The sequence below is a fragment of the Triplophysa rosa genome, linkage group LG3, assembly GCF_024868665.1.
Source record: "Triplophysa rosa linkage group LG3, Trosa_1v2, whole genome shotgun sequence".
Lineage (NCBI taxonomy): Eukaryota > Metazoa > Chordata > Actinopteri > Cypriniformes > Nemacheilidae > Triplophysa > Triplophysa rosa.
This window is the reverse complement of record NC_079892.1, coordinates 2671094-2687715: the sequence shown is the minus strand read 5'-3', so window position 1 is coordinate 2687715 and position 16622 is coordinate 2671094. Positions and strand designations below refer to the sequence as shown.

At 40.6% G+C, this 16622-nt stretch overlaps 1 protein-coding gene across 5 annotated transcripts in view; it reads left to right on the top strand.

Moving 5' to 3' along the window:
• The first annotated feature begins 992 nt into the window (after positions 1–992).
• The window catches only part of pidd1 (p53-induced death domain protein 1), an 18421-nt gene continuing 2791 nt past the window's right edge, over positions 993–16622 (top strand). The window contains exons 1-18 of one of the 5 annotated variants that reach the window (XM_057329688.1): positions 993–1167; positions 1658–1908; positions 2211–2726; positions 2796–3203; positions 3347–3502; positions 3606–3657; positions 4102–4303; positions 4367–4516; positions 4602–4775; positions 4920–5067; positions 5421–5556; positions 5641–5791; positions 5859–5982; positions 6074–6189; positions 6302–6409; positions 6673–6851; positions 7638–8675; positions 13703–13772. In XM_057329688.1, the coding sequence (XP_057185671.1) occupies positions 1803–1908; positions 2211–2726; positions 2796–3203; positions 3347–3502; positions 3606–3657; positions 4102–4303; positions 4367–4516; positions 4602–4775; positions 4920–5067; positions 5421–5556; positions 5641–5791; positions 5859–5982; positions 6074–6189; positions 6302–6409; positions 6673–6851; positions 7638–7869 (2958 nt within the window). In that variant the 5' untranslated portion in view covers positions 993–1167; positions 1658–1802 and the 3' untranslated portion in view covers positions 7870–8675; positions 13703–13772. Of the gene's footprint in view, positions 1168–1657; positions 1922–2210; positions 3204–3346; positions 3503–3605; positions 3658–4101; positions 4304–4366; positions 4517–4601; positions 4776–4919; positions 5068–5420; positions 5557–5640; positions 5792–5858; positions 5983–6073; positions 6190–6301; positions 6410–6672; positions 6852–7637; positions 8676–13702; positions 13773–16593 lie in introns of those variants that run through there. The other 4 variants (XM_057329687.1, XM_057329691.1, XM_057329686.1 and 1 more) reach the window with 4 other exon arrangements.

Genomic DNA, 16622 nt, shown 5'->3' with positions numbered 1-16622 from the left:
ACAGCTGTATGTACTGTATGTTGAAAGCAAAATGTGAATTAAACAATCATCTTCATGCTATGGATTGAATGTGGAAATCTTTGAGATGCGAATACTTTTAGAACACGATGAAAGAGACCTTTTTGTTCCCTAGTTGTTCCTTATAACATTTGTTGTGAAATAACAACTGCAAAACTGAATCCTTTGGCCCACATTTGGTCCGCAAGTGCTATTAATAAACAGCATCTCAAGGAACTCAAAAATATACTTTTGTGGGGTCATTTCCTCTAAACACTGATGTTGAAAAAGAATCAGTTTGTTAGTTGACATGAAGTCTTTTTATTTCACCTCTCACTTAGCATAACTGTCATAAAAAACAATAAACAATATTATTATGTCTTTATCTTTCAAAATAAAATTCTCCGGATGCTCAGATGTTTATCTCATGCCCTATTCTTGTCTTTTCTCCTCATGAAAAGAAAATCATGGATTCTTCGCCTCTGGTCTCATAGGGAAAATCCAATTGCACACTTCAGCAGGTGCTCGAATGGAACATGTTCAGACACGCTTATAAACAAACACAGCGACACCAGAGAAATGATGTTTCACTTCATGCTCTCATCCACAATCACACCACCACATTAAAGCTAACAAATCTGGACTTTATATCCGCATTTAGAAAATGTACAAATCTGGATTTTACAGAAAAATCTAAATATTTTAAAACACAAGTGCAAAGATGCCCATTCTATTCTATTCCATTGGATGTGAGAGAGTACTCTTTTTAGTGGTCACTGTCTCTTTAAGAGATTCCGTCCCGCCTTTTGCTCAAAGTTCCAAAACTAAATATTTAAAAACACAAGTGCAAAGATGCCCTTTCTATTCTATTCTATTCTATTCTATTCTATTCTATTCTATTCTATTCTATTCTATTCTATTGAGTGTGAGAGAGTACGCTTTAAAGTGGTCAATGTCTCTTTAAGAGATTCCGTCCCGCCTTTTGCTCAAAGTTCCGCGGCGCGCGTCAACCCAAAACATGTGCCCGCAACACGGAAGTTAACCCATGAGATTTCACATAATAAACACATCGTATAAGGTTGATTTTAGTTTTCTTTCATGTTCATTTTATTGTATTGTTTTAAGGTTGCGGTGACGTCAAGAAGCGCGTGCTTGCTATACAGCAGTTGCGTAAGTGTTTTAGCTGTCACATATTTTCGTCTGTTACTAGTTTACATGAGTTAAACTTGCTTTATTTGTGTACACGTACGAATACGTAAATGAATGAAGTTTGGTGCCCTACAAAATCACAAAGTAACTTAGTTATAAGAGCTAAAGAAACTACAGTGATTTTTACTAATGTCATTTGTAGGACCCACACTTGTCACCTACACATAAATATACGTTTCTTTAAAATATTTAAAGGACATCTCTTTAAGTGTACCATGGTTTTACTGTAGTAACAAGAACAACTGTAATGATATGGCACATGATACCTGGAGAGAAGGTTAAATAATGCCAGTATTTACATCATCTTCAATTTGATGACGTCATATGGTATGCTGTTTAATGGCTGATATATTGGTGTAGATGGTGAATTTTACTGTTGCCTTACAGATTGGTAGTATTTTTCAATCAACACCTTTCTTTCTCTGGGAACGATGTTTTTTCACTTCCGTAGAGGGATGTGTCTGGACACGGATGCCGGGTCTACAGATATGACCCCACCACGGAGATGGAAAGATGAAGATGCTTCATCACTCCTGCCAGCGGGTTTTCACAGTTTGCCGTTTGTAGGAGGAGCTGAAGGACTGAACAGAGAATAGATGGAGAGACTGAATGAGCAGGTTGAGGAGAGGGGATGGACCATCACAGATGATGGAGAAAGAGAGGAGGAAAGAGGAGCGATGACACGATCACGGACGGAAAGAGGTATGTCTTTATGGTATGTCTTTTTTTGGAATTCATTCTTGGTTATTATCGTTGTGTTGATGCTTACACACCAAACACGTCTACACAACGTGCAGAAAATGTCTTTCATACATTTGTAATAATATACTTGAACAAAGAGTTAAAAGTCAATTTTCCAAAGTTGGACCACTGCTTTTTTGGCCAAACACTGTTCAAAACTATTAAATTGATTATATAAATGAAGTCAGTTCTGGACAGTAACCACTCTCTAGTGGCACGTTTTTGAACACTTCATGACTGGAAGGATTTTTGTATCCGTCCAGATGAAAGAGAGCCGACGACTGGTGCAGAAGTGGAAAAGGTTCATTCAGACACCTCACCGGATTTCCGTCTGGACCGAATCTCACCCAGAGTTGAGCAGATGAACGTTTTGGAAACTCCGGCGTCGAGATCGGCGATCGGAGCGGATAACAGAGATCCTCCCTCTCCCTCCTCGGGCCTGACGGACACCTGGGCTCCGTCCATCTCAGACTGCGTGCCCTCTTCTACCTCTCCCGCTCTCTCGCTCCTCAGCATGTCCTCTTCTTCCTCTTCTCTGCCCTCTCTCTCTCCTCCTCTTCCTCTGTCGGTGGAGCTGGACGGCGTGCTGGCGGAGGGCCGGCTGGTGCTGGATGTGTATCGGGGCGGAGCAGGAGTTCTGCCGGTGTTATGGGAGTGCGTCCCGGAGCGGATGAGAGACCTGCAGTACCTCAGACTGGGCTCCGAGCACGAGGCGGCGCTAGAGAGAGCGCTCGATGTACTGTTCCGACTCAAACACCTGCGCTCGCTGGCTGTCAGAGGTACACACACTAGCTCTCTTCTTTTAATGTGTTTATATTCCTCTTACGCGATTCTGTCTCTAACACAAGGAAACCGCTTCCACGACGCCTGCGGTGACCCTCTCCCCGGTCTCCTCACCTCTCTCCCTCCCTCTCTCTCCTCTTTCCTCGTTCATCTGGATCTCTCGTTCAACCGCCTCTCGTCTCTTCCGACCTGCATTCTCTCCTTATCTCACCTTCTTGAGCTCCTGCTGTGTCACAATGAGCTGACGGCTCTACCCGAGGGTCTGGGGGCGCTGGTGTCCCTTCAGAGGTTGAACCTGATGGGGAACAGGTTGGTGGATCTGCCTCGGGTGGCGGGGCTCCTCCGCGGGCTGGAGGAGCTGGACGCGTCCTTTAACTTGCTGGAGGGTGTTCCGGATGAACTGGGACAGCTGGAGAACTTGCACACGCTGGAGCTGTCCAATAACAGACTCAGGGTGCTACCGGAGAGTTTGGGTAACGGCAACGTTTAGATGCAGACGAACTGTTCGAACTGTTTTGACATTTATTTTCAATGAGAGCTTTGGAGGAAAAATCTAATGTTATAACTTTGTATTAATAAACAGGTTGTTCTCTTAAATCTGTGATCTCTCTCTCAGGATCACTCCATTCTCTGAGGCATCTAGTAATTCAGAGTAATGATTTAAGAAGCATTCCAGAAAGTTTGCACTCCCTCCCGCTACTTAAACTGGATGTGCGGAACAACCCGCTGGGTCGCTCCCCGACCCCACCGCCCCTCGCCCCTGTGACACCAGGTCAAAGTGCCTTAATACTATAGTCCAGTAGAACTTTTTTTTAATGTCACGAGTTTGTCAAAAAACTCAAATTCCATTTGATTCCATTGTTTGTGTTTTGCAGTTTCAGAGGATTTCGAGATTCCCGAGCTGCACCTTAAATACGATCAACACAGGTGACCTGAGTTCACTTTCACTTAAAGGAAACGTTCACCCAAACCGATTCTTTCATAATTTACTCGGCCTCTGATCATTTGATATGTTGAAAATGTTGTCATGTGATCTGATATGGTGGTCAACATGGAACGCTCTGAAAAACACAAACGTCTTAAACTAATCCAAATGACTAGAGAGTTAATGAATATATTCTGGAGCCAATTATTTTTGTCAAGCTTTTATCAATTGGTGAGTCATGTATCCGTAAATAAAAATGCAATCAAACCATATTATTATGCACTGCACAAGGTGTGATGAGGTCATGCGACAACCATAATACTATCCAAAATATTTATAATACCGTATTTTGCGTACCGTTTCACATCCTTAGTATGTAGTATACAGTATACACTGTGTGGTATGCTCGTATTCCATCAGCCAACCTCTTTTCTCCCCTCCTACAGGTTTTCATTATCGCCTGCTGGTTGCCATGTGTTTCTTCCCGGAGGGGCGGAGCTCTTGTTTCCACGCAGATGTGCAAGCACAGTCACACAGCTCGAGTGGGCGGAGAGGAGACCGGACCGGAAGTGGGTGTGGCTCGGGGAGCATGATGTCCTGTTGAGCCACCCGCTAGAGCTCCGCCCACACGGAGCCACGTTTGAGAAGGTGAGACACATTTGAGACTTTCAGTTTGTATAATCTTTGTATAATAAAATGACCACTTCGTAGCCGGTAGAGGTGTGCATACCCTATCGTAAGACACGGAAAGGAGATGTGGAGGTGCGCAGGTTTGACGGACAGTCTTGGACGACGCTTCAAACCCAGACTAGGAGAGGCAGTGAGAGACACAGCTGCCGGCCGGGAGGTCGCCCAGCACGGGTGAGCACATTATTACATCTGGAATGATGATCTGACATTAACATTTGTTTATCTGTATTTAATACTCAGTTTTTTGTGTGTGTAGTTAGCGTGCTGCAGTGTTACTCAGTTCTCGTGGTTTGTAGTCGTCTCTCGTCCTTTCCTGGACATTTGCTCGGTGTCTCCAGTGGGGGCGATGCTGGTGTCACAATTTGACCCGGGAATCAAACTTACCTTCCCTCCGGAGTGCACAGCAGAGACACGAACTGTTACACTACGGGTTTGTACCAAATACAATTGACCAATCGGATTATTGGAAATGGAATGTGCAAGTGTAAACATAACAAATTCACACAAATATAACAGCAGTTCAATCATTTTTATGATAACCAATTTAATGGAAGATGTGATGCACTTTTTTAAGGTCCTGCAGGTGTTGCTGTCTGAGGTACGGGATCTGACCGGAGACCCTCAGGCGAGTGCCAGTCCACTGCTCTGCCTCTCTCAAACTCCCAGCATGCACTTCCTTCAGCCAATCACAGTGCAGATTCCTCTTCCACCTGGAGTCACTGGTACAACATCGTACAGACTTCCAGGGGCTAACTGACCCAAGCTAACCCAACAAATCATAAGCTTATTAGAGTCTTATTCATGCCTAAGAGATTTAAACGCTTTCATTATTTCGAGACATTCTCCATGCGTTCGACAAATGAAGAATGTGTGCGTTCATACAGTGGACAATGTTTGTAAGGTGTAAAAATGTCGAAATGTTATTGCATTAGATAAAATATCAACGCAAGTGACATTTGCAAGAAAATAAATAAATGTGATTCTGTAAAATACACATGGTGCTATTTGATTTGTTGATATTGAACAATGGACTACGTGTCATACATGCATATTTCAGGTTTGTGTGTGTGTTTAGGACACATGGTGGACATGTCCCGTCTGCACCTGATGCACGGGGACCCTGCGGCTCACACCTGGACTGACATCACCTCACAGGTGTCCCTCCACGTCACGCACATCTATGCCATCTTCTCCATCACACACTTCTCATGGTGAGACTCTGCGCACACACAAACACACACACACACAAGCAAACACGCAAATCTGTTCAATGTGTAATACGTGTGTGTGTTTAGGTACTGGCTGTGGTACACCACTCACAGATGTGTAAGCGGGGTTGTCAGGAAGATGTATCACCGGTTGAAACAGTTCTGGGTTCGATTCCTGGTGCTACAGAGGAAAACCGACCCAGCGCAGGTTCTGCTCCAGTGTCTGCCATCTGACAAGGTGTGTTTGCGTCAGTGTGTAGGTTAAAGGGGAAGTGTGTGATTTCTGACATTGTGTGTGTGTGTAGGCTGAAAGCAGGTTGGTGTCTCTCTCTGAGCAATATGAAGGTCCTCAGCCATCAGAGCTGTGTATCCTGCTGGAGGGAGAGCAGTTCTTCGCCGGCTTTGAGAGAGGCATAGACATCAACGCGGGTGAGTGCACACACAGACACAAATGAGGGTACACATCCTTCGCATAGCTGATGTGTTTTGACTGAATTCACTTGAACGATTGTGTTCATAGATCGTCCCGACTGCAAAGACGGCAGACTTTCCTTCACATTTTACTCTCATCTGAAGAACATTAAAGAGGTGCACGTGTGCCCGGCCGCCTCGCAGCAAGGCACCGTCAGAGGGCAGGTGAGATGGGTTCATAGTCCAATATTAAAAGTGAACTCGACTTTCTTCTGCAAAAAAGCTCACGGAAGAAGTGCTTTGTGCACAAGGTCGAATCATTTGTGTGTTTCTACAGGTCTCATTTTACAGGGGTGAAGTGCCTGACGACCTTCCAGAGGAAGTGGCTTGTAAAAGGAAAGGTCACGACAACCAGTGGTTGGCCACACTTCCCCTCCGACTTTCTGTAAGACGTTCTGGAACACATTACAGCTCTAATCCCAACCCTTGTGTGCTTCCTAGTGTGCTCACAGAGGCCGTTACTTTTAAAAATGAGAACTTTAGAAATGAGAAAATGAAAAAAAAGACTACACAGAATGTGTTCAGTAGAAAGCGAGGGAGCTTGATTTTCACAACAGAGCATAAGAACTACATAAGCTTGCGATTAAGACTTCTTACTGGAAAAATCTGACATCTAAGAGCTGTTGTGTTGTGTGTACACATACTCAGGGTGCAGACTGTGAAGGGAACATCTGTGGTGAGCTGAACCTTGGCGACCCCGAGAGCGGTTATCTCACAGAAACCAACCTGTTGTCCATCTCCTTACGCATCAACCAGGAGTGGCAGAACATCGGCATTAACCTGGGCATGAGCTACGACCTGCTGGAGAGAATCAGAAACCAGCACAGGTGGGAACAGAGTCGACCAGCAGATGGTGCTGTTTCAAACGCACCACAGACTATAAATCATGAGGAACCGCTCTGATGCCCGGATGCTCAAGAGAGGTTACCAGCCACTCTTTTAATATTCATGAGCATTCATGAGTGTAAAGGTGTTTCTCCAAATGAGTTATTGAACTGTTAAAGAAACCCAAAATCATATAAAAAAAAATGGAACCAGATGAAAACCATAAATTCCAGATGAGTTTGGTAAATGACAAACGTGTTGTTGCAAAAATCCCTCACGACCTCTGGAAAAGCTTTTTGAATTAGAGAGGTGTTACAGCGTGAACGGAGAGATGGTGGATGAGGAGAATGTGGAGTGTTCGTTTTAATCTCTTTCCTGTCACCAAAGCCATCTGGGACACTGCAGGACACACACACACACAAAGTCTGTTTACTTTTATTATAGAGAATTTATGAATAAATAAAATTAATAATGTTGCAAACAGTAAAAAATGTGTCATGTGAACATATTTAAGGCACAAAATGTATTCAGTTATTATGGTCTTATGTTTATAATTTATTTTGTGTATTTTCTTATTTCAAGTGATATTCCTGATTTCAGCATCTGCGAAAAAACTGCATTTCTAATTTTTTCATGATATTTATAAACATTTACATATATCGTTATAATCAAATGTATACACTGCATTACACTCTAAATGAAGCAGTAGTTAAAGTGTAAACAACCATTAAAATAACACAAATTACATTATATAATAAAATGCCATATCCCTTTTGATTTCCTGTCAGGGACAACTTTGGTGCCCAGGTATCGGCGATGCTCTATCATTGGGCGAGAGGGCAGCAGGGGGCGGGCCCTGGAGCAGTGCAGCGGCTAACGAAGGCCCTTGTAGACAGCGGTAGGCGGGACTTAGCGGAGGAAGTGGAGGACATAGTGACTCTGGGAAAGAGGAAGTATGAAGAGTCACTCAAGAGAGTCGGGCTGGAAGCTTCAACAGCAGTCACCGCAGAAACCAGCTGACATGAGATCGTGAGGATGATTCTGCGTCTCACTCACGTGGACCTGAGGTGTCCAACTTGTAATAGGGCAAGATCTACGATTTTGTCTGTGCCAATTGAGCCAAAAATATTATATGTGTTTTAGTATATAAACTGGAATCTGTCATGTTTCACCCCAATGTGAAAAGTATGAAAAATGTTTTCCCTAAAGAAAATTAAGCCTATTTGTAGGGCCGTTAGGAAGTTTTGCATTGTGAGATTTTTGTCTTAATGACAAATGCAACAAACACCAACCCCAGCTCATATTTAACACATCCAGATGTTTCTTAATAGTCCAAAAAAAAAACATTTATTGTATGTATTTAGATATGCAGAATATTATTTCTTAATTTATTTTCTTAGATTTTGGAGTGGAATGCTTTTTTAAAAGGTTTTGTAAGAACACTGTGAATCAAATTGAAATTATAAATTTTTTTAAATATATAAATAAACAAATAATTTGTAAAAAATATAAATATATTTATGTACAAGCAATGTATTTCCCTATTTAAAGCTCAAGGTCATCACGATGACGCTATCCAAGACGTCATTGTTTTGACAGCAGAATAAACGCTGAGCGCGCAGTAACGGGGATGCGTCACCAGGCGGCGACACAAACAAGCGCTCCTCCCGTGCGCGTCGGGCTCCTGCTCCCTCCCTTTTCCTCCGCAGACACACGAACGGGTGTAACACCGGCAGTTTGAACTATTATCACGCTGTCACCGGAGTAGGAACATCAGATGAAGCCCTAACAAAGTCGTATAACGGGGATAAATAAGCGGCAATCCGGTATGTAGCGCAAATGATTTATTACCTCACGATCATTTGTGGAGATTTTCCTGTAATATTAAAATTAATATGTATTACGTCGCGTAAGGAAAGGCGATACAAATAGAGGAATTTCATTTATACGGTATGACGTGCATTATGTGAGCAAAATAAATCGAAATAACGGGACTGTATTCATTTAATGCGATGAGGCGGATTTGTTCCCGTTATGAGGAGAGGCATGATTTCCCATCGCGGCGTGACGCGTCTGGAACGCAACGGGTCACCGCTTGCGCACACGAAATACTGTTACGGCACGCGTTTTGACGTATACGTTATATTTAACATATTTTAACGGCAGCGTTGTAGTTTGTTGCGTCGCGTTGTACGCGTACAGCTTTGACAGCTTCGTTTGTGATTAAAGGCGCGTTCTAGTTAGACGCGTCGCTCGCTCAGCGTTGACAGCTTGGTTTACAATAAAAAGGAGCGTTCCAGTTTGAGACGTTGATTAGAGCGGGAGCGTCCAAGCTCGTGTCGCTCGCGTACGGTATGTTCCTCACGCAAACATCTGTTTCTCATCACAAAACGGCGCGCGTTTCGTCCGCTGATTTGCAGTTGTTTTTCTCCGTTGCTTTGATATGTTCGTATTTTATCCCCGCGGGATTACCCGCCCCCACCGCCCGGAGAATCTGCCCCTGGGGGCATTAACGCGGACTGTATGTCGATACGGATCCCAGCCGCGAGGATGCAGGACAACATCAGGTCGCCGCAGCGTGCGCGTTCTCGGTGCGTCGTGCGCGCTCCGAGCAGACTCAGGATTTTCTGCAGATGAATTGTGTCACATCAGTGACCTCGTCTCGAGATATTGTACATATTTCCTCATTTTATCCCTATGCACATTATTAAACAATACATTTATTACAAAGTAATAAATAATCCATTAATCATAATAACCATAATTATGGTTGTACTATGTTTTGTACTAACAAAATTACCATTTATTTAGATTATCCTTTTTATTTTCTTGTTTTTTGTCAGTGTATATGGTATGTGTTTATAGTTGTTTATGGTATTTTAATAGTGCTGTCAGGTATTTAAAAGAAGTACTGTGGGAAAACCATGTTGACATCTTTTGTATAAGTTTTATTTATTTGACAGGATTTGGTTTTAGATATACGTTTATTTATACTTTTACTTTTATATACCTTTAATTTATTTCAGGAACTGACAGATGACTAATCAAAAAACTGCACGTTAAACATAATCTTGTCTCAGGTCTTTAGCCTCAGTTTAATATTTCCTAATGGGACAAAGGTGAAAGATAAGTGTCTCAGTTAAATTAAGCCGTTCCTGTGCCCAAAATAATAAATTTGAGTATTTAAATGTAACTTCTCTCTAATACAGATATTTATAGAATATGCTGTATGGACTATTTTAATTATTTTATTTCACTCATTGATCATTTATGATATTCACTGCACGCCAGTGTTCCAGTGGAAATAGGCAGTTAATAAAAGCTAAAGTTATTGTTCTCTATTGTTGCTCTCTCATTTGTAAGTCGCTTTGGATAAAAGTGTCTACTAAATGAATAAATGTTCACGTAGTAATGCTTTACACATCATGTTACAATGTAGTCAATTTATTTTAAATTCTTCCTTTTAAATATCAGAAGCACTGGCATCGTATACTCGGACACTATTTTTTTTACTTTTGCAAAACTTTTATTAATTCACTAAAGTTAAAGAAAGAGAGAGCAAACTACACCATGTCCACACACACACACGTTTGAGGGTACACCAGCTAACCAATTAACCAGAACACAACAAGCGCTTGTTGTAGATCTCGTCGACCGGCTCATATTCATCTCACCTTTTTAGTGTTCTACACTTAATAAATCTCTCTCTGCTCTACCGTAAAAACCACTCATTACTGTCAGCTCATTGATTCCTTAACTGCTGAAGCTCTAAGACTCGAAATTTATGTTAATCCGCTTTCTGTCTGTTTGTCTTTATGGTATTGGTGTTAAACATTGAAAATCTGTACGGATCAATTACCAATCTTCTCACAATATACAGTATAGACTGTGATTTGTAATCTATGTCAAATAGATAGATGGGTGCACATTTAGGTTTATAATCTAGGGCTGTGTATTGGCAAGTGCCTCCCGATACGATACATATCACGATAGATGGGTCACGATACAATATATTGCTATGTATTTTGATACGATAGACATTTGCGATATATTGCAATGCACTTTAAATAGAAAATGTAAAAAGTAGAGCTAGAGATACAACATGCTGTGCACCACCGGGTGTTTTCTGTAAGGCTAAGTGTAAAAACATCCCTTACCTCTGCAGAGTGGCCATGATGTGTGATGCATGGACCTTTAGATCAGAGGTTTGGCTTCTCAAACTGTGGATTGCGCCCCTCAAGTGGGTAGCACAGGGGAATAAGGTGGCTCACGCAAGTCACTTGGCTGTTGTGGTGCATTACAGTTAAAACACTGAACATGGGCAGAATTAAACCTCTGCTTCATCCGTGCTGTAAATGAGCTGATGTCACATCCGTGAAAGCTCAATAAATGTCATTGTTACTTTTCTTAATAAACTTTTTGTCTAATGCACTGCAGTAGCCAAGTGACTTGTGTCATGACTTGCGAAGCCTACAAACAGCATTATTTTATACAACTCATTACTCCATTATTTTAAAAACCAAAGCACATCCACACATCAGCTCTGAGAGCTCCAAGCGTTCTTATATTTTCACCATGCTCACTTCCACTTACTTTTGGCCGTATGTATATGACATGATTTTTAAAAATGTATCGATAGTAGAGGTATCACTATCGAAAAATATGATATTATGATATGATATTTTTGCACAGCCCTATTATAATCTCAGGCAGAGATGTTGAATCAATTGAATGAATCTGGATTTGAAGCACAATTCGATATCAGACTGAAATGATGACAGCAACAGGTCTGCAGAGAAAGAGAGAGAAAAGAGTAGAGCTAGAGGAGATACAGAAGATAGATGAGCACCGTTCCCGTCATAAATGGGTCAATTTTGAGAAACAGTACACTTCAAAGACTGAACACATGTGGAGTTGGAACACGGTGAAAGATCTGCTATCAGGGTGAGAGAGTGATGGGTGGGGTTTGGTCAAAGGTACAGAGAGAGAGAGAGAGAGAGAGAGAGAGCATTGTAGTGGATTTTGAACCAGTCAGTGCTAAAAAGAAAAACTTGCTGGATCAAAGCAGGTACTTTCAGTTTAAGGTGGTCCGGCTGGCTTTTGTGGTAGCTGATGTGTCGCTGGTCCAATGTGGTCTAGTAGGTTAAAGCATCGTCAGGTGATGGTCTAATTGGTCAACAAAAGTGATTCACCGCTGTTTTTGGGTCATGACCCAGATTTGATATGGGACGTCTGCTGGTAACCCAGAATGTAATGTGTTTAGCAATACATTTACATTTAGTCATTTAGCGGACGCTTTTATCCAAAGCGACTTACAAATGAGGCAAACAATAGAAGCAATTGGAACAACATAAGGACAACAAATTGCATAAGTGCAATAAAAACTGGTCTCATATAGCCCAGCACAGTAAAGATAAGATTTGTTTTGTTTTTTTGATTGAAAGAGTAGAAAAGAAATAAAAGTCAGTACTAATAAGAGATGTGTTTTTAGCCGGTTCTTAAAGATGGCTATCAAAGTAATGCAAATAGTGTACGTGTATTAATATGACCATGATCTGAATGCACGTTTTATTTCAAAATGTTTATACAACGTTAATAATTCAAAGCACAACTGTGATTTTCTATTATTCTTGTTGAAAGTAGTTCGGGTCAATTTGTTGGGTGTGTCTAGTTTTGTTGGTGGCTTCTAAGCTTTCTATCCTCCCTCTTAAAAGCATTTGTATTTTTCCATGACAACGGAGTGGTTAGTTGCATTCAATTTGCCTTTAATATAGTTTTTCACCTGTTATCTGATACTCTGTCTGAACACACCAGCGACCAGTAGATCAGCTTTGACCAGCAAATAAACATAAATAACCAGTATAGAACAGCTAGTAACCAGCCGCATGTTTCACCATTTATTTGATTTGACCCAGGGCTTTAGTGCCGGCCTGTAGCTGCTGGGGTGGGAACAGTTTTTGGGGTCCACAGCTCTGAGGGTCCCACAATTATTACTGAATGTTAATTTTAAAAGGTTAAGGGGCTAAAAGCAATATACAGTTAGGGGGTCAACATTTTTAGCTCCGCCCCTTCTCTCTCTCTCTCTCTCTTACCAGCTGTGTGTGTTCTCCTCAGGTCGACTTCACCTTCCTTTCTCTCCTCCTTCCTCTTTATCTTTCCCTCCTCTGTCTTCCTCACCAGATGTCTCTCATTAAATCACTTTTACTCTCTCTCTCGCTCTCTCTGTGTGTGTGTATTTTTGATATCTTCAGTAACAAGTGCTGAAATATTTGGCACCCATTAATAGGATTTGAGTCTGTTTCCATGGCAACAATCTTAGTGGTGTATGTGTCGAAATAGATTCTGAAGGATAAAACCCTTTACAATGACTTGCCCTTATTTAATAAACCGAAATATCAGGACGGCTTTATAAACGACAATTGATTTCAGTAGTTTGTTTGATTTCAATAGTACTCACAGATATGTGTTGGTAAAACAGTCCATTCTAATAACATTAAACTCATTTTTATCAATATTTATTTATCATTAAATTAATTATATTCATAATCATCTTTTCCGTCATCGTCTTGCCCTTTAATTCTGTGTTGTGGAATTTGACGTGTTTGTCAAGCGCAGCGTTTTGTGTATCGGTGGAGTGCGTCCATAAAACTTCAAAGGTTTTCAAGGTCAGAGGTGGAGAGCAGTTCATTATCTATTTCAAAGTGCAATGCAATGAAAGTCACTCGCGCACACCCTGGCCTAGTGCATGATGGGTAACGCTTCAAGGTTTGCTTCAGTAAAACTGCTCATTCATTCATTATAATCAATGATTTTTCCGGCGTTTAAAGCGGCTGATTTGTCTTTCTCTTTACAGGTCAGAAGATATCTAGGTATTGTGAATCTGTCTGTGCCTGTACCTGTTGGCTGGAGAACGTTCACCTCTGGTAGGATGTTTTTTTTTTCGTGGTGATTTTAGGACGGTTTGGCAGACAGATGTCTTGTCATGATGCACAGGATTTTCTGGCTGTCACAAGACCGACCACAAGTAACACAAACATAATGTTCCAGTCTCTGGTGTTCCGCTATAGACTGAAACTGAAAGAGGAATGTTTATGATTATCTCTCAGAGGGACATTTTAGTGCTCGGGCTCAAGACTTTGGAATTCTAGTTATGTTCAATTAAAGATTCAGTCTTTTCTCAGAGGTTTTAAATTCCGAATCAAATGAGGGTTGACATGCAGTAAGAGTATAAAGCTAAAAATGGATGTCATAGCTCATATATTTGATGAAAATGTATTAATATCTTGTAATTGCAGAAATTGTTGAGATCTCTTGTGAAACTCTTAAGGTGACAGTTCACCCAAAAATAAAAATTCTGTCATCATTAACTCACCTTTCTTCCTTCTGCAGAACACAAAAGAAGATATTTGAAAAATGTTGTTAACTGGCCCACCGTTCACTTGCATTGGTTTTGTGTCCAAACAATAGAAGTGAATGGGGTCCAGTGCTGTTCGGTTACCCACTTTCTTCTAAATATCTTCTTTTGTGTTCTGCAGAAGAAAGTCGTACAGGTTTGAAATGACAACAGGGTGAATAAATGATGACCGAATTTTCAATTTTCATTTTTGGGTGAACTGTCACTTTAAGAGAGTCACATGTTAGATAACGCAGAGCTCTTTCTCAAGAGAGACATGTGAAAAGACTGCGACCTCAGATGAAATCTCTGTTCAATCTTGGAGATTGTCTTGGAGAATTGCTCGAGATCATTTCTGAAACCTTCCACAAACAACCAAAATGTCTTTATTTGTTGAGCATTTGAGTGAATGAAGTTGGATTAAAGTGTCTGTTTGCTCTCATTTCTGTCTTTGAGAAACATCTGAGATATTAAAGGGAGCGTCTTTATGTAGTTCGACCTCGCTCATGTCTCACCGAGACTCTTAATATCTGTGATTTGGTGTTAACTGATAGGAGTCACATTCTGCCAGTCAAAACAGGCCTGGTGTTCACTCAGTTTGAGATCAGATTGTGATGATGGATAGAAGAGAATCACAAAAACAAGGTCTTGGTTAGGCGGTTAGGGTACTGATCAAATTGGTATAACAGCATATCATTGCTTGATTACAAGAAGGATCTTTTTGGTAAAGCTAGTTAAGCGAGGTAAAAAGGTGTGTCACCAAAAGTTTCCTACAGTATACTGGAAACCAGCATCCAGATCACAGCATATACTGGTGACCAATGTTGTGTCTTAAATAAACTGCTGTGCAGACCAAAACAGTTTGATTAACTGAAGTTAGAGACAAGGTGGTCATCCCGGAACAATACTGCAGATGCATGACTCCAAACAGACTGTTCTCAGTTACACTGAAAAAAATCATTCTGTGCCTTAGTAGATTTTATGAAAAGAAATGATTTAATTATACTTAATATAATTATGTTCCTCTTTTTAATCAAAAAATCGAGTTAAAATAACATAAAAATGACTAGTAATTTTGGTAAGATTTTAATTATTTTGTTTGAGTAATTTTAGTTGAACAAATTATTTAGTAAATCCAACTCAATTTTATTATGTTAAACCCATGTAAATTGGTCAAATTAAGTTTACTTATTTATTTTGTGTTGAAAATATTTTTTGTAGATATAACTAGGCAGTTAATCTGTAGTTCCCAGCATGCTTTGTATCTGACTGCTTTTGGAGATTCATTTTCAAGATTAACTGTCATTTTAAAGGGGTCATATGACACGGCTAAAACGAATATTATCGATTGTTTTATATGTAATGCAGTGTGTATACACGATTTAAGGTTGATAAACACTGTATTTTTCACATAGCGTGCATGTTTGTATCTCCTCTTTGCTCCGCCTCTCTGAAACACGCAGATTTTTGACAAAGCTCATGGCTCTGGAAAGCGAGGTGTGCTATGATTGGCCAGTTAACCAGTGTGTAGTGATTGGTGGAATACTGCAAGCGTGTGAGGGAAATGTAACGCCTCTTACCATATTTGGAACATCAGGTTCCTCTTCAATTGCACTGACAGGTACGCCCACCTTACTTGCGTATACATTTGGGCGGTCTTAGTCAAATCATACCACCAACTGACCTAGATTTGTGGGGGTGTGGCTACACGAGGCGTTTCAGACAGGTCTGGGTGAGCGTTCGCTTTTACATAGAATGCATCTTTTGTTCCCACACTTTCATTTGTGCAATTTTACGCGTCTAATACATGCACGGGCAACTTATAACACACCAAAGACACAGAAAAACACATATCCTTTTTTTTTAAGTTGTTATCGTTGTTCAGAAGAGCGGTGCTTGTGCCTATGCTGAGGGAGTGTTATTTCACGTATTAAGCAGTAACTGTGTAACATTTACTTGAAATTTTAAGAAAAACTAAATGTATTTAATAAATAGAATTTACTTTATTCTGGTTAGTAAGTTGTACTTGAATTATGGCAGCAAATTCCAAATTTCATGCAAATTGTTACAAGGATTTTATTAAGTAAATTCTACAAGTCATTTTTCAGTGTATTTTCTCAAGGTTACAACACATAAATATTATGATTATCATTTTTTTTAAAGAAAAAAAAAATGGCAAAGCATGATTAATAATGTCATCTTGGCATAACTAACCTAAATATTATAGTGTAATGTTAGCCAGGAGTAAAAAAACGACAAATGTGTATTTGGATGCATTTATGCTTATTTCACTTATTATTTAAGACTGCAGATATGTGAATGATATATTCATATTTCCAAAACATGTACAGCCTCCTATAATGAAGAGGAGAGCAGAGCG